The 18,933-nt window shown below is 46.5% G+C and overlaps 1 protein-coding gene across 1 annotated transcript; it reads left to right on the top strand.

Annotated features, from left to right (window-relative positions):
• Positions 1-15,538: 15,538 nt before the first annotated feature.
• On the top strand, positions 15,539-18,425 carry PtA15_11A92 (uncharacterized protein; the record flags this gene model as incomplete). The annotated part of the gene is made up of 5 exons (XM_053161669.1): positions 15,539-15,901; positions 15,978-16,127; positions 16,206-17,282; positions 17,347-17,417; positions 17,486-18,425. The coding sequence occupies 5 exons, from the start codon at positions 15,539-15,541 to the stop codon at positions 18,423-18,425; spliced, it is 2,601 nt and encodes an 866-aa protein (XP_053024960.1).
• Positions 18,426-18,933: the final 508 nt, after the last annotated feature.

Genomic DNA, 18,933 nt, shown 5'->3' with positions numbered 1-18,933 from the left:
ACGGCTTGATCCAATGAAACGAGGACTAGTCCCGCTTGAAGAGCGGCGAGAGATGAAAGCCGTCGAAACTTGCAAATTGAGGAGAGAGAGGAACCAAATAGGTTCAGCAGCGATTCTTGGAACTTCTGGATGGATGATAATATGAAGGAAAAAAGAGAAAAGAAATATAACCGCCCAAACGGCCTCAAAACCACAGTGACAAGACTGTAAATCTTGAGGTCGCTGGTTCGATCCCGGCTCGGGGGACCAAATGAGGGACTCCTGTCCGTACAAGCGGAGGCAGTCGTGTGAGGGGATGGGTTGCTGTTTAGGCTGCCCTCGAGGTGGGTGGTCTGTGAGGATTGAGCGCTGAAATGGGGGGGGATCTGGGATAGCTTCTTGGTTGGGTGGTTTTGAGAGGTTCGCCGGGGTTTTGGATCCTCGGCGGCGGTTGTTTTTGTGGTTGATGGGATGAGAAGTGATCTTAAAGAGGGGAAGGAACGGGGATCTGGAATTCTGGATGAAAGGATGATCGGCGGACGGAGCCCGTAAGTTGAAACTCTGAAGATATGATCTATAAGCTCTATGATGGTCCGTATTCTGGGGATCAGAATGCCATAGCCACCCATCATCCAAGTTTGAGCTGAACTTGGACTCAGGGTGACATGTCACATACATTTCATCACATCCTCCGCGCGCTACGCGCGCACACACACACAACAAACAAGAGAAACAGGAAACAGAGAACACAAGACAAAGAAACAAGGAAATGAAAGTGAGAGGAGACAGAAGAAGAAGAACCAAAGGAAAGAAGAAGGAAAAGAGGAAAGAGGAGGCAGAAACGCTCAGAACAAAACAGAAGGAAGAGAACCAGCACAAAACAAAGAAATAAACCCACAGCAGGCGCTGTGTTAGGACCAAGAAAACTGAAAGGTGATGGGGACTGAGAAGAAAAGGGGATGGAAAGATGGGAGAAGGAAAAAGGAGAGGGGGAGGAAGGAGTATGGAAAAGAGAGGTGAAAGATGAGGACAGATGGGGGGAGGATGAATTTTTGAGGGTCTTGAGGATCTTGATGTTTATTGAGACTTGAGGACTGAAACTGAAACTGGACTCTTGATGACAATCCCGGCAGCGGCGATGATCCTGACTAGCTGGCCACGGGAGAGGCCACCACACCGCAAAAAGCACTGTAGCATAGCATAACACAGTGTGCCCCGCTGATGCTTCCAGGGACCGGGTCAACCATCTGAGTGTAACCGCCATTAATTTGATTGTCATGCAGCCAAACGCCGGTGACACCTCGCACGTTCCTAAGCACTTTTCCCCAGTAGTGGTTGCGACCCCAATATCCTGATATCAATGTGTAAACAATCTCTGATACAGTCAGCTTGAACGGCCATTCCATCTGGCCCATGAACTCAGCCTGCTCATCTTGGTCAACAATGGACGTCAGGTCGATGTGGAAATAGAGGTGAGGCGGAGGCTTTGAATCGGGGAACAAGATTATCAAGACTTCTTCTAGGAAACTGCTGGGAAGGTCTTCAGGAACAGAGGTCTGACTTCGACAAGAATTCCTTGATTGGTTGGAATTGCAACTCTGAAACTGAAGGCCAGAAGTTCCAGCAAGCCCAGAAGAAGCCCACTGGGCAATTAGACTCCCTGCGTTGGAATAGCTGATTGCATGGTTATCAAACATCGATTTGGCCACCTTGAGCGCAACCAAGTGGTGGTCTCCACAAGGATGCTTGATTGTCTTGTTGTGAGTGTTCTGGGGGCACAAAAACGCGCGGGTTTCTTGGACTGCAAACAGTCCTTGCAAGACCTTTGAGGAGTTTGTCTTTGGATCCAACAAGATTTCCATGAAGAAATCACATGAAGCAAAATCACCAGTGTAAGACTCAAAAGTGATAATGAAACCCTTTTGCTGAATGGTGAAGGGTATGATGGAGTTGCAAGCTCTGCCCTTCTGTTATCAGTCAACAAGACCCACCAAGCTCAGCTTGGCAAGTTTTATTAAGTGATAGGTCTGGTCTGTTCCAGATGAAATCTGTTTGACTGGCAACGTGTAAGTGTTTTAATTACTTTGTTATAAGGGTTGAATTATTGTTATAAGGGTTGAGTTATTGTTACAAGGGTTTTAGGATTTGAGTGTGGATGAGTGTTGGGTGACTTGTGAGTTCTGGGTGAGGAACTGGGGAGCAGACCACTGGGGGTGGAGAGAGCTCCTTTTATAGACAAAAGTGGAGCCCCAAAGGGGCTTGTGGGTACAGGGTGAGGGATTTTAGCTGGTGGGAGTAGATACAAATGATGTCATAACCCCTCAGCGGTGCATGAATGGTGTCAGAATATACCACAGAACATTCTAAATATGTCAGGGGTGCATACATGATGTCAGAATATACAAAAGAACATTCTAACGCATGCATGAGGTGACAGTAGACTGCATGAGCTGTCATACAGGGGGAATTAGTGTATACACAAAGTCTGAGGCTGCAGAAACAGTGTAAATGATGTCATACTATATATATAAACAAGTGTATTTAGCTAATATGTAATGAGTGTAGCCTGACAGGGAGATGTATGTTTGTATCCTGTGATATGTACAAGTGTACTACTGTGAAACTTGGGTTGAAGCAGGTGACAGCTGAGTTACTGGGGCTGGCCATGTGATAGGTGTCCATGAGGTGTAACTTCCACACTAGAGGGTGTCCAGGGGTGCTTCCAGTGGTGACTAGGGGTGAAATTGGACGTAAAATTCATTTCTGGGGTCCATTTGATGGTATCTTGAGGCCTAGTATGAGTAATTATGTGGCATAGAAAAACCTTTTTATTTTTCCACTTTTCCGTCTACCACACCGGGAACAAAGGAGTTAGGGTGTAAATTCCGAGCCGGTTTGATCCACGGGTGAGAACGGTTTTCAAGCGGGAGTGCTCAATGAGCTTGTTGGTTGTCCTAGAGGTGAAGTGAGAGACCAAGGTGTGGAATAGATTGGTTTTCTTGCCGCCGGGAGTTTGGAGCCAGAGGGGACTGTAGATGGTGTATAAAGATTCCAAGGCAGCTGCCAGCCAGCAACAATTTTTCCTGAGGGGATCCTTCAAGGCGGCGTAGGACATGAAAGTGGTATGCAAAGCTCGGTTGATGTTTTGGGAATTAGGGGGCCTTCCGAGCTTGGCTTGCTTGTTGGGACAATCTAGCAGTGCTTCAGTTGTGTCCGGGGTGCGGCCATCATTCATTGCAGCCCTCTGCCGCTTGGTTGGTTTGATCCACCCGATTGAGTGGGCAACATCCTTCTGATCAATTGGTTTGATACCATATTGGGTGGGAATTTGCTGCATCCGGAGAGAGTGATCCTGCTCCAAAGCCTTGACAAAGGCGTAAAGCTCTGAAAAACCGGCCAACAAACTCTTCTTGAACACACTAAGTTTTTGAGAGAGCGCCATTAGTTACAATTCAAAGAAATTTCAAATAGAAAGAATCAAGCAACTGACCTGAACATGTAATAAACCCGATGCATGCTCTCCTGAGCGTTTGTCGAGCTCAGAAGACCATCATCTCCGTTTGGCGAGTCCTCCAGCATCTTGCGGCGGCTTGAAAACAACGTGGACTCCATGTCCGCCATGGTCCACCAATCCAGCCAAGCCTTGATCTTGGGGAACCTGCGGTGCATCTCGTCAATTTTATTGTTGTGGGTGGGCCCATTTTCCTCACACGGCTGCAATATTTCCAAACACTTGGATTCAAACAGGGACTAGACAAAGGGAAAATGTCAGCAATTAATCAGGGAAGGATGACAGAAAACATGGAAATCTAACCTGCTCATCGGATTTAATGACTGCTTGGTTCCGCTTGACACGTGTGACTGATTGACAAAAGTGTTCACAACACCCCTTGAGTCTTCACATTGCTTCTTTGGGTTCGGATTTGCCAAAAAAATTCATGTAGGCCGCAACCAAGCCTTGTTGCTGTGCTTTTGAGAAATCCACTATGCTACATGCCATGTTTTCGCGCTCAGGTTGCAAGGGAGAGGGTATGAGGAATTGCCAAAACAGTAAAGAGAAGTGGATGGTGTAATATGATTCACTGAGCCCACGGATCCAGCTCAGCTGCACTATCAAGATGGATGAATTTGTGATGTTGCATATTGATCAATATAGCGTATATTGATCAATTTATATTGATCTTTTTTCTTTTATTCCTCTTGATACCTTTGTCTGTGTTCCATGTCTCCTTAATACTCTTCTATAATCTCTCTCCTTCCCCCTGTGTTAGCTTCAAGCCACAGGAATCTTTTTTTTTTTTTTGCCTGATAACATTCATAAATTTCTACACACACCATTCAATTCTTCATGAAAAAAAGACATTGCAAGTTTTAGGATTAATCCAGGGTGGCTGAGGGGTCTCAGAGTTTTTTTCTTTTTTTTTTTTTTACTTCAACAATTGATGTTATCAGAAGTCTCCAAGTCTACTTTTTTTCAAAAAAGGAAAAACATTGACCCCTGACCTCTCTGATGATACCATCCTGCAAACATTGTTAATTTGGTTGGTTGGACTTTCTGAAGATATTTATGTACCTTTAATGACGACAAAACCCCCAAATGTAGCAGCTACAGTCTGATCAGTTCCCAAATATCACTACTTTGGTAGTTTCTTGGTGTTTCTGCCACTATACCTCATCACAGTGTGGGAATCCTTCTGACATATGGTTACCAAAATGTTGAAAGGCCCCCAAAGATTCATTATGTACCTTTAATGACCACAAAACCCCCAATTGTAGCAGCTACAGTCTGATCAGTTCCCAAATATCACTACTTTGGGAGTTTCTTGGTGTTTCTGCCACTATACCTCATCACAGTGTGGGAATCCTTCTGCCGTATGATTACCAAAATTTCAAAAGGCCCCCAACAATTCATTATGTACCTTTAATGACCACAAAACCCCCAATTGTAGCAGCTACAGTCTGATCAGTTGCCAAATATCACTACTTTGGGAGTTTCTTGGTGTTTCTGCCACAATATCTCATCCCAGTGTGGAAAAACCTTCTGCCACATGGTTACCAAAATATTAAAAGGCCCCCAAAAATTGATTATGTACCTTTAATGACCACAAAACCCCCAAATGTAGCAGCTACAGTCTGATCAGTTCCCAAATGTCACTACTTTGGGAGTTTCTTGGTGTTTCTGCCACTATACCTCATCACAGTGTGGGAATCCTTCTTCCGTATGGTTACCAAAATGTCAAAAGGCCCCCAACAATTCATTATGTACCTTTAATGACCACAAAACCCCCAATTGTAGCAGCTACAGTCTGATCAGTTCCCAAATATCACTTCTTTGGGAGTTTCTTGGTGTTTCTGCCACAATATCTCATCCCAGTGTGGGAATCCTTCTGCCACATGTTTACCAAAATATTAGAAGGCCCCCAAAAATTCATTATGTACCTTTAATGACCACAAAACCCCCAATTGTAGCAGCTACAGTCTGATCAGTTCCCAAATATCACTACTTTGGCAGTTTCTTGGTGTTTCTGCCACAATATCTCATCCCAGTGTGGGAATCCTTCTGCCACATGGTTTCCAAAATATCAAAAGGCCCCCAAAAATTCATTATGTACCTTTAATGACCACAAAACCCCCAAATGTAGCAGCTACAGTCTGATCAGTTCCCAAATATCACTACTTTGGTAGTTTCTTGGTGTTTCTGCCACTATACCTCATCACAGTGTGGGAATCCTGCTGCCATATGGTTACCAAAATGTTGAAAGGCCCCCAGCAATTCATTATGTACCTTTAATGACCACAAAACCCCCAATTGTAGCAGCTACAGTCTGATCAGTTCCCAAATATCACTACTTTGGGAGTTTCTTGGTGTTTCTGCCACAATATCTCATCCCAGTGTGGGAATCCTTCTGCCACATGGTTTCCAAAATATCAAAAGGCCCCCAAAAATTCATTATGTACCTTTAATGACCACAAAACCCCCAAATGTAGCAGCTACAGTCTGATCAGTTCCCAAGTATCACCACTTTGGTAGTTTCTTGTTGTTTCTGCCAGTAGTGATATTTGGGCTCTGATCAGACTGTAGCTTCTACATTTGGGGGTTTTGTGGTCATTAAAGGTGAATAATGAATCTTTGGGGGCCTGTCAACATTTTGGTAACCATATGGCAGAAGGATTCCCACGCTGGGATGAGATATAGTGGCAGAAACACCAAGAAACTACCAAAGTAGTGATACTTGGGAACTGATCAGACTGTAACCTCTACATTTGGGGGTTTTGTGGTCATTAAAGGTACATAATGAATTTTGGGGGGCCTGTAGACACTTTGTTAACCATGTGGCAGAAGGATTACCATTCTGGGATGAGATATAGTGGCAGAAACACCAAGAAACTACCAAAGTAGTGATACTTGGGAACTGATCAGACTTTAGCTGCTACATTTGAGGGTTTTGTGGTCATTAAAGGTAAATAATGAATTTTTGGGGGCCTTTTAATATTTTGGTAACCATGTGGCAGAAGGATTCCCACACTGGGATGAGATATTGTGGCAGAAACACCAAGAAACTCCCAAAGTAGTGATATTTGGGAACTGATCAGACTGTAGCTGGTACATTTGGGGGTTTTGTGGTCATTAAAGGTACATAATGAATCTTTGGGGGCCTTTTGATATTTTGGTAACCATATGGCAGAAGGATTCCCACACTGGGATGAGATATAGTGGCAGAAACACCAAGAAACTACCAAAGTAGTGATACTTGGGAACTGATCAGACTTTAGCTGCTACAATTGGGGGTTTTGTGGTCATTAAAGGTACATAATGAATCGTTGGGGGCCTTTCAACATTTTGGTAACCATACGGCAGAAGGATTCCCACACTGTGATGAGGTATAGTGGCAGAAACACCAATAAACTACCAAAGTAGTGATATTTGGGAACTGATCAGACTGTAGCTGGTACATTTGGGGGTTTTGTGGTCATTAAAGGTACATAATGAATTCTTGGGGGCCTTTTGATATTTTGGTAACCATATGGCAGAAGGATTCCCACACTGGGATGAGATATTGTGGCAGAAACACCAAGAAACTCCCAAAGTAGTGATATTTGGGAACTGATCAGACTGTAGCTGCTATGTTTGGGGGTTTTGTGGTCATTAAAGGTACATAATGAATCTTTGGGGGCCTGTAAAAATTTTGGTAGTCACATGGCAGAAGGATTCCCACTCTGGGATGAGATATAGTGGCAGAAACACCAAGAAACTACCAAAGTAGTGATATTTGGGAACTGATCAGATTGTAGCTGCTACATTTAGGGGTTTTGTGGTCATTAAAGGTACATAATGAATCTTTGGGGGCCTTTAAACATTTTGGTAACCATATTGCAGAAGGATTCCCACGCTGGGATGAGATATAGTGGCAGAAACACCAAGAAACTACCAAATTAGTGATATTTGGGAACTGATCAGACTGTAGCTTCTACATTTGGGGGTTTTGTGGTCATTAAAGGTTAAGGGTGGGACCCGGGGTTTGGGACAGGGCATGAAGCTTGTCCCAAAGCACAGACCCCGGACTGATTGGGGCATGCCCTGAACCCCGGGGATGGAACCAAAAAAATTCAACCCCAGAGGGGAATCTAGTCCTTGCCACTGGAGGCTTGGACCATAAAGACGAGGGGGAGGCCGGTGATGGCAATCATAGGGGTGGGCAAGCCCTTGTTCTTGGCGTTCACGGAGATGAGCTTGGGGGGCAGCGAGGTCTGGGGGAAGGCCCGGGCGGTCTTGAGGCCGATGTGGAACAGCAATCCAAGCGCATGGATTGCCGACCTCTTGAGCTCCGTCAAGCTAGGACCGGTCCTGTGCAGCTGCCCTTCCCCGCACCCAGGCGTCTGCTGATCAGCGCCGCTCCTACTACCCCTTGCAATTGCCCCGCAATGCCCCCCGTCAGCTGCGACAAAAGCCCGTTCGGCATCAGCCCTTGTGCTTGGCCAAGCACTGTTAACGTCCTGGCCGCCCAAGAAGGCGACGAGCTTCTTCTGGGACTCGCCGTTCCTCCACAAGCTGCCCACAGGGAGCGGGGGCAAGTGGGCGGCCGTCGGTAGGAGGCAGGCTTGGTAGTAGCCCTTGATGACCAGCCAGCGGGCCTCGTTTGCGGAGTGGATGTCACTGGCGTGCTTTCCAAGCAGGTGGCATGGAAGTGTTTGAGGGCAAGGGGAAGGAGGGGCAGGTCCTTATTTGCCTCAAGGAATGGTACCAAGCCCATTGTGATCCCGTTTCATTATCAATTCAAGCATCGCAAGTCGTACCTACACAAGTAAGAGATGCACAAAATGAATTTTGAGCAGAGAAAAGGGTTGAAAACTCAAAAAAGATGCACCCTTGCCCCCATCCTCAGAGCCTGTCATGACCCGGGGTTCGGGGCATGATATGAGTCCCATCCCGATGCCCTAACCCTGGGGCATACACCCCGGGGCATGGCCCAAAAGCTGGGGTTCGGGTCCCAGCCTTATTAAAGGTAAATAATAAATATTTGGGGGCCTGTAAACTCTTTGGTAACCATATGGCAGAAGGATTCCCATGCTGGGATGAGATATAGTGGCAGAAACACCAAGAAACTACCAAAGTAGTCATATTTGGGAACTGATCAGATTGTAGCTGCTGCATAATTGATGTGACCCCAAACAAAATATTTCTGGGTTTTATATGCAGAAAAATTGTCTGATGAAATTTTATGTGAAAATATTCTTCATTAATCTGTGGTTGATAAAAAAAGTAGATAAAAAAAAGAACATGATCACAAAAATATGCTAAACCATGGTAAACTAATTTCAAAAAGGCCTTCTATGCATTTAGCACTTCAAGTAAGATGTGCAATATCTTCAGGAAGTTCAACCAACCAAATTAACAATGTTTGCAGGATGGTACCATGAGAGAGGTCAGGGGTCAATGTTTTTCCTTTTTTGAAGAAAAGTAGATTTGGAGACTTCTCATAACATCAATTGTTGAAGTAAAAAAAAAAAAAAAAAAAAAAAAAAACTTTGAGACCCCTCAGCCACCCTGGATTAATCCTAAAACTTGCAATGTCTTTTTTCCATGAAGAATTGAATGGTGTATGTAGAAATTTATAAATGTTATCAGGGAAAAAAAAAGATTCCTGTGGCTTGAAGCTAACACAGGGGGAAGGAGAGAGATTATAGAAGAGTATTAAGGAGACATGGAACACAGACAAAGGTATCAAGAGGAATAAAAAAAATGATCAATATAAATTGATCAATGTACGCTATATTGATCAATATGCGACATCACAAATTCATCCATCTTGGTAGTGCTGGACGGGAATCCATTGACCGATGTCATCGCAGTACATCAAGGTGGTGAGCAAAGAAACAGTATGTGACATCGGATATCAAGCCACCTGAGTAAAGGGTGTTGCCGTCCTCGCGACGCTCAAGCAGCATCTGAGACATCCAATTTGTCTGGAACATTATATGTTCTTCACCCCTCCTGCATGCTATCAAGATAATCTCCATTCCGTTCCTGTGATTGTGAGATGTAAATAAATCAGTCAATTGTCAAACAAAAAAATAGATGATTAGTTGTTGATCCAAACTCAACAATTTCCATTGAAACAAGTCATGCATGAACTTGTCACCACCGTCACCACCCTTACCAGAGCCAAAATGAATCTGCCGCAGAATCTCCCAGCAAAGATGGCGCAGCCAATCCGAGTTTCCCAAGGATTCGTGAATTTCAACCACACTACAGTTGCAAGGGGCATATTACTGTACGGCCTCGCCCGCAAAATCAGATCTGAGACGCGGGCCAAATTAAGCCCATGCATATGGGCTTAAGATAACATGTAAATGATAGTTTTGGGCCTTTTGGAGGCTGTAGATTCTAGTTCTTTCCGGGCTAAGGTTTCTGACCAGCCAGTTTTTTTTTTTTTTTTTTTGGCCCCTACATCACAAACCCAATGCTAAGTACATGCCATAAACCCATAATTATGGGTTTATAACCTGTAACTCCATGACTATAGATCTCATAAACCCATAGCCATGGGGTCCAAGCCTGTCCAAGCACTCATCAGCCCTTAGCTACAGAGTCCGAGTGCCCTCTTCACCTCTCAGCACCCTTCACACAATTTTGATCCACACGCGGCCTTCGCCGACTGCTTCTCTTCAAGACTCAAGACCATCCAAGAGGTTGTTCATTCAGAAAATCAGTGTCAGATCCTGCCAAATTAGGCTGAATCTCCTGTTTTTTTTTTCCCTTCCAGATCCCAAAATTCCGAACCGGGGACCCCCGGGGGTTTAATCTGTACAGTAATATGCCCCTTGCAGCTGTACTGCTTGGCTCACCAGGCCTGCCAGCCGTCCCACTCTAAATTGTACAGAATCAAACATTTCAGGTCAGTTCACCCAATGAAAACACAAGAAATGGCAAGCAAAAGAAAGATAGGACAATACCTTGAGCTGGAGAGCGCTGGCCTTTGGGTTTGTCTTCACAGTCTTGATGAGATCATTTTTTGCCAGAGGGTTGGGTTTCTTTGAGGATGGCAATTGATGATTGTGTATGCCTCGGTGTTGGAGGAGACCCCATCCTGTCTTCTTGTGATAATCAAATTGGCATTGTGTATCTGGACAGTCCTGCCAGTAAATCTTTCCAGGACATCGACCGGCAAGACCTTTGCAGGCTGGGTTACTGCAAGAGCCCATAAAAATATACATCAGTCTTCATTCATGGGCTGATGAAGAAGAAACAGAATCATTGACCTGCTGAGAAATTCCTCAATCTTACCGCGGCCGGTTGGCGGGGGACCAGCGTAATCACAACCTTCCTGATCACACTGTAGAACACCTAGGCAGTAGAGTCAAACAACTTTCCACTCATCTGACTTCCCCCCATTGCTACTGCGCTTTGAGTAACCGACTGCTCCAAAGTTTTTGATATTGGCACCAACAGGGAGCATGAAGATAGTGGAACTGTTGGGGTAAAGGGGATACCCTTGCCTGTCCAAAACACAGCCGTGGTCAATGTATGTAGTGAAGCCTTTGTCCATTGTGATTGGGAACTGCCAGTTTGCAACGTCTTCCGCATCCGCCAAAGTTGAGTCTTGATGGCAGCTGGTGGTTTTTTTGATTTTCTCGCCGCTATTGGTGGTGGATATGGTGGGACAAGAAGTGTTGGTGCTAGGTGTTGAGTTGTCTGTTAGTCTGCTACCATGATGTATCACCACAGTATGGAGGGCTGTCGGATCGACCCATGAGCACTACCAACCAACCACCCAGCTGGCAGCCACAAGCATCTGTAGCCTAGTTGGTAAAGGCAGCACTCTAGTATGTGCCTCAGCATAGCTGAGGTCGTGAGTTCAACTCTCACCAGACACATCTTCATTTTACAGTCTCTACACTAGGTGAGATTGTTGGGGCTGAGGATAGTGGATTGGGATTGATAGGGGCAGAGGATTTCGGATCGGGATTGATAGGAGCGGTGCTAATTGAGTTTTTGGCTCTGGATTTTCTCTTGCGGGACATAGGAGCAGTGTATACTTGTTACGAAATAGTCAAGCTTATTGCATATAGCTTATCGGGTATCTATTTGGTTAATATTTGTAGTGTATGGTTTTAAGTATCTCTATTAAGTTTGGTAGACAAGGTTGTAGGGGTGGGATTATGAGAAATGCCAAATGAAGCGATTGATTGGAGCGCTGCACCGGGGAACCTAGATTTTCATGATCAGCCAGTTGGTAGAGGGTTTAAGTGGGGCGATGGGGAGAAGTCCTAGCCCTAACTAGGTCTGTTGATACAGATAAAAGCATGATAGAGACATGTTGTGAAATGGGTGTTGTAATTTTATTTACTGGGTATGTTTTATGTACATTTACATGCATTGTAACTCGTGTGGCTGTAAATGTACAGGATACCTGTCTCTGGGTTTTGTATTACAAACTGTGATTTAAAAGGGGGCAATTTACATTTGGTGGTATGTACCCGCGGCATTGTAAAATTAATTTAATTGGGTGATTTATGTAATTTTGCAATGCATGTACTTTGCAATGGGGGGGCATTGCAATACACAGTTTGTAAAAATCACCCACCCCATTGTAAAATTAAAATCCCGACTCCCGTTTGGGATCGCGGAATTACAATTCCGACTCCCAAAACGCCCCCAGGTCAAAATGCGGTCAGGAGGACCCGGGGAAGACGTCCTGAAGCGGTCCGCGCGACGTAAACTGCGTTTGGGAGTCGATTTTGTAATTTGAGAGAGTCGATTTCTCAACCCCCTAATTTTACTGTCTTTTAATATCTAACAAATGGGGCCTATAAGATAAAAAGGGTGCAGATACTGGCGCGTGAAATTGGTTTTAAAACAGTCCCCACCAAAGGGACTAATTCTCTCCTCCTGTGGGTTGACATAGCCCGTAAGTTCCTCCTTCAGCTTGTCCCTGCGGGACGGCGTCCTCCCTCTGATTAGGGAATTAATTTAGTTGGTTAGGGCGGGGTGTGTCGGCAAATCCCCGACCCGACGCAGCAGGACGCAGCCCATCCTCATCCCCAATTCAAACCAACAGTATTGGTTTTGAGCTGCGAGCCTGCGTATATCTGGCTGGGCCTCACAGGGGCCTATTCAGAAGCCCATTGGGGCAATTAATCATTTTTTAGGATGCCGCATTGCTGCCTGGGAAGTCAATATGCGCCACAAATAGCTCATGGACTATTTGGTGGCACCTAATGAGCTTTCCAGGTCACCAGATGCCCGGATGATGGTCACCTGTTTTTGACCACGCAGACGGGCCAACGCAAAGTCAGCAATGGTGAACTGGATGGATGCCTGTTTCCAGAAGGGCTTGAAAGTCTGGGGCGATCAGGTCTACTGCGTGTTTACAAATATTTACGCCTAGTCCACCAATGCTTGTACAAATCGCAGCGAACTTGCCAAAGAACTCGCCCAGGAACCTCCCACTGTCAAGTGTTAATGGAGCAATGGTAGATAGGCCTGGAGGCTGGCTCTTCAGCTTCCAGGCACGAATCTGGCGCCATTAGCAACCGGGTCCTGTATGGACCCATCTCGCAATATGGACTTCAATGACCTCATTTCCGACACTAGGAAACTGCTATGTGCACTGAGCCATGGGGACTTATGTCGCATCGGAATCGATTAGCTGAAAAGACTTCTGTCGCATCGAAATCGATCAATCGGAAAAAATTACTTCTACATACTCAAGTGACGTGGATACAGCAGTATGACTTCGTCTACCATTCAGTGGGTTGGATGAAACCGATTGCAACGAGCACTAGAAGCCAGGTGAAACACGTATCAATGATCCCGACAGGTTTTGCCGGGGCCATGAAACCATTCAAGTAGGATTTGGGGGCCAGGATGCCGGGACAGTCGTGAGGTGCATCGGCGTCGGATACGGAGTTATCAATAGTATAGCATAGGATAGGCCGGGGACTCAGCTTTCATGCTTCAGCGATTAGACCGGAGCCATGACGCCCCAGTCATTGGTTGTCACTGTGGGCCCAGGCACAATCGATCAAATGTGATGGAGATGGGGTTCTGAATTCATGCGTCTTTCTGGCTTCAATTGGGTTTACATAACCTGCTCTCATCTTGGGTTGCCGCTCGACTGGGACAGCTCCATTAGCCTTATCACTGTGTCCGTCTGTTCATCAGCCCCGGTTAGCTCTCCAACAGGCGCGCGTACGTCCTCTGCCAGAGGGATCCTTGCTCATATAGACAACTGATACCCGTACATACATCTCCCCTCAAGTTTCATCGATCATATCTCAGTTCATCTCTAAACACGTCTCAGGACGATATTCTTCCCGATTCAATAAAAACGTGTCTGACGCTAACAGCCTGAAACATTGCGCAAGTTTCAGGAAGCATCTGTCAGAACGAGCAAAAGTTGCAGCAGAGGAGCTGAAAAACCTCAGGGTACTGGCAAAACCGATTGCCGCCAGGACCAAGGAAAGAAATAACTTCCCTTAGCAGTTACGCTCCACCTTCATCTTGAAACCTCAGAATTTCAGGAGGTTTCCCTTTGTTCAAACATCCTCCATAACCTCGACTGCCCTTCCAACACCACAACAATCATCCCCGCCCCACCTTCACACAAATATTTACCTGCTCCTCTTTCGGTGAAGACAGCTCCGCCCAGGGTTTCGGCCGTTGTTTCTTTCGTTATTGTCGCATCCAACTGTCCGGTGAGTCACCAGTCCGGCCGGCCTTACGCCAGGACGAGTTGAAACTGCAGCGCCTCCGGCATCTAACCTGTTTTGTCCTCCCGCTGCATTTTCAGCACTCACCCAGCTAGCAATCGGCCGCCTACCTGACGCTCGGGTCCCCTGCGCACCTCAAACGTAGGCACTTGAACCGCCCCAAACTATACCAGGTAAGGGAAACATGTTCTGGTTTGATTTTCCAGCTTATCATGCTTCAGCATTTCTTTCAACTTGCTGTTGAAAAGAAGGTTTCTTGTAAACCTGTTTTACCTGCCCACGGTTTGCAGTCCCACTTGCACAGGCCATGTATCGCCTCCAAAGTCAACCTGGAACAGTTGGCCATCGACTGTTCCACAATGTGTGAACCCACCCAGTTGACTTTCTTATAATCAGCGGGTGCATGAAGGGCCGTATGTTCCCCCGAATCATCACAGCGTCTTTTGCAACTGTTCTCCATCACGAGACATTCCCAATCCTGCACATATGATCATTTCCATTTCGGAATTGTTATCTGGGCAGCTTCACCAGTTACCGTACCCTTCAGAGATGTTCGGCCAATGCCGTTGTTTCGAGGTATGCCATACGGCTTGGCGTCTTTTCACTGACCAGTGACTCGATCGTTTAAGTGTTTCTTCCTGCAACTGTTCAAAGGAACCTATGGGCGTTGCACTGGTGTAGCGTTCTGTGTGCATCCCCTAGCCTCCCGGCGTGGCTGATCAAAATGGATTAGGCATCGAGGTTCTCGAATCCTCACAGATCATAACAACCAGCCATCTCTCTGTGTACATATCCATCCTTAAAGCACCAAGAAAAAAAAAATTCTTTCTCATTGCCAACGGGCGCAATTGCCAGCGTTTCGGGGGATGGTTTCCTGAAGCAATAGGCTCCAGAGCGCTACCGAATCGATACGCATTCTTGAGTTTTCCTGTCGGACTGCTGTAACCTTATGGCAGCCTATGGGTGCTGCCATGGCTACCCTCAATTACTGTTTCCGCTCTGTCCAAAAGCCACCTTCCTATGTGCCACTGCTGTCGTCAGCTTCAACCATCTTCTCCAAGCAAATGCGTCGAATTACATGCCCAAGGTTTCCTGGAACCCTTATTAGTATTTCTTTTCTCCCCCTCCTTTCCCTCGAAGACCCTCTCCTCAACGTACCTCCAGCCTCCCCGACGTTCTGATACCTTTCTCTGCATATTTTTATTCGTTATTACTTGCGCACTTTTCATCTTTGTCTAATAATTGAAAACCATCCTCCGCAATCGCCCCCTACTCCCATTTTGTTGTCCATATTTTTCTCCTTGGCCTGTTTAAAGATCCCAGTTCAATCGTTCTTCACATCATCATGTTACACGCACTACTTTGTCTTGATCAATCCTTTACTAATTGGTACCCTGACCAACCCTCCCAATGCTTATTTGACGAACAGATGGCTCAGACACAGCAGTTTGCAGGATCAACTCCTGTCCATGTTCTGCCAGATGGCAATTTCGCACCACCAGTCTTCATGCCCGGCAACCCAAGTCAACAGTCCATGCTCGAAGCCGTCGACAAACTCAAATACTTCCTCGCCACTGCTCCCACTTCATTCGACACGTCTCCCTACGATCAACAGGATCCGGTGGCCAGAGAGGAAAGATGCCTCAATAGATTTCAACTCCCGACTGGGGAGCTAATTTCGTGTGTGTACTGGAACGGCTTGTATCACGTACGTACTATCTCGATTTGTGTCAATCGAAACACCACAACTGCCACATTGCTAACTTCAGATCCACCCTCCATAGGTCTCTGGTACCGATATCGTTCGTGCACTCCACTTCAGGTTTGCAGCCTTTGGCAGACCAGTACGAAATGCCAAGAAATTCGAAGAAGGAATCTTCAGTGATCTTAGGAATTTGAAAAGTGGCTCGGACGCCACTCTCGAAGAGCCCAAAGTAATTATCCATGATATCATCACACAAATACATAGTCAAGCCTGTTCTGACCTGCTCAACTGTTTTTTGTGATCTTAGTCCGATTTTCTAGAGCTACTATTCAAGTACAACTGCATAAGAACGCAGAAAAAACAAAAAGTATTCTACTGGTTCAGCGTTCCCCACGACCGCCTCTTCCTCGATGCCCTTGACCGGGATCTGAAGCGGGAGAAGCTAGGTGTGGAGCCAACCACCGAAGCCGTAGCCGAACCAGCTTTGAGCTTTGTCTATAACCCTAACAAGAGTCTCTTTGAGCAATTCACTGAGCAAAAGGCCCTGGAGGAAGGAGATGGCACTGCCCCCGCCGAGTCGGACAACCAAGCAGAAGAGGATGATGGTCAGCATCCACCTCCCGTGGTGGTGACAGAAGCGGGCGGAACATGTGAGCCCGGAGAAGGTCTTTATCGCTCAAAACGACGGCCTTCCCAAATCTCCACTACGGCAGGGATCAATGGCACGAACGAACACGGCACGGCTGTCCAAGAGGCCGACGGTTCGCAGGTCTTACTGGTTCCCTCTAACAACATGGCCTACCGGTCAACCAGTGGACTCAGTAGCATAGCCTCTGCAGATGAATATTCCCGTACTTCGTCCCCTCCTAGTCCTGCACACACCACCTCCTCAGGAAAGCTCGTCCAAACCTTCGCAGAATCCCACGCCAACTCCATCCTTGGTAACTTCAGTCTCTTCGTAGGTTCTCCTACATACAAACAAAGGCGAAAGCCTGGACAGAAGCGACCACTCAAGAAACATGAGAGTTCCCCCGGCGTCGGCTCCCATTCTGCTTCCCCAATGCCTGGAAGCGAGTATGAGGACCACTATCATTCACGTCCCTCTTCCTCTTCCGGATTGGCTCCCTCTTCTCTGTCGAATCAGGCTCTGCCCGGCCATCCATACAACACCCGTGACCGACATATGCGTCCTTCACCCATGTCGCCTCACCCACCTCTATCTGCGATATCCAACAGTGATGAATTCTCAGTAGTGAACCCTCTTGACGGCTCTGTGTTGGAGCACAACTCTTCACAAAATGAGCAGGGTGCTTATGGTGCATCCAGAGTATACGTTTGTCCCTTGTTCTCTTGTGGTCGTCTATTCAAGAGACTAGAGCACCTGGTAAGTTCTCACTTTCACTCATGCCTGACTGTCATACTGATTAAACACGTTTCTGTTGCCACAGAAACGACACACGCGGATCCACACCAGCGAGAAACCGTATCCATGCACACACTGTGGCAAGCGTTTCGCAAGGTACGCCGATTAAAAGCTTCTGATAAAATTTTGAGGCAAACAGCTGACTTCCCTGACTACCAACCCAGGAGTGACAACTTAGCGGCACACCTCAAAATACACGAAAAACTCGCTGCAAGAGCTGGATCAACAAGCTCATCGGATCAACGTGCCTTGGAGGCGGAAGAAGAACTCGATGAGCGAATGTCCAGTTTTCTGGAAAGCATGGAAAATGTTGAAGACTCGGAACATCCTGGTTCCATCTCTCCTCCCAATGGCCATCTTCACACCCCCCATTTTGTTGGGCCAGCCAATCACAGCCAACCGGGTTACTACACGTTTCACCAGGGCTTACCTACCCCACCCAACGGATACCCTGACCAAGCGAGTTGCTGGCCGCAATATCAGGGCTACCCGTCTGGGGGCGCTGTACTTACCCCAGACCAGTCTCCAGACCCACCCAACGTTTATGGAATGTTGCAACATGGCCCTCGACCTCACTCGATGGAGAGCAACTATAGTTATGGCCCCGACAACCGACGCTTCCGGTCGGCAACCCCAGGAGACATTCGAGGGATGGATAATTACACACGGCATTCTAGCGCTGGTCCCCGCATCCTCAGAGACGGATCCGGAGGTCCACATTACAACCCCGCGCCAGCCTCTCCAACACTGCCCCAGTTTCAAGCGCAGCTCAACATGGTCAACTCGCTTCATGCCGAAATCGAGTCAGATGGTATCATGCGACAACCTTATATGCACGGTTCTTCAGGTGAAGGACACCAGCAAGGTTTCGTCACTCACGAGTCACTTGGGCCGCGAGAGCTTGTCCCAGGAGGAGCACACGCGATGTACAATCAGCCACCCGCTTCCTCCAGCTATTCATCCGGCACTACCGGTCATCCTGACTTGACCAACTCAAACCAATCAATGCCCCCACCTAGCCAGCCGGCTTCAAGCTACCAACATTCCGTACCGCCTCCTTCCCAACCGACCGGCCAAGAATCGACCTTCTCACAACCACTCTAGGTTTGCGAACCTCTATGGGCATGAGCTTTGAATTCCCAAGAATGCTTAATATTGGAAAGAACACATCCAGCGCCGCATCTCAAGATCTTCGATTGTTCATAAAGAATAGAGCACATCCCTTCGAGTGATAAGAAGATCAGAGCAACAGTGTGGAAACTTTGTGCATAGGATTCCGAGTAACTCTCGGCCGTTTCCTCACTTCTTTGTTTTGATTCATGTAGCCTTTTTTCGCTCTCCTTCAAATTTGCTATACACATTGTCCGCGAACTGCAGCACTTATTCATTGTAGTGCCATCATTTTTTTATAAATTTTGCTGCTTATGTTTCCTTGTTATTTGGTGTGTCCTTTACTTCTTGTGTCCTTGACTTACTTCTTGACTATCATTCAAAAAAAATGTGTCACATCCCATTCTAGCACATTGGTACATATTCTCTCTTGGTCAATAAATTGGATTTCACTATGTTTCGTTCATTGCTGTAAAACAATCTTTCTTCACTCTGAGAGATC

Source organism: Puccinia triticina, chromosome 11A (assembly GCF_026914185.1).
Source record: "Puccinia triticina chromosome 11A, complete sequence".
NCBI classification, from domain to species: domain Eukaryota; kingdom Fungi; phylum Basidiomycota; class Pucciniomycetes; order Pucciniales; family Pucciniaceae; genus Puccinia; species Puccinia triticina.
The sequence above is the reverse complement of the archived record's forward strand: the minus strand, read 5'-3'. Positions and strand labels throughout refer to the sequence as shown.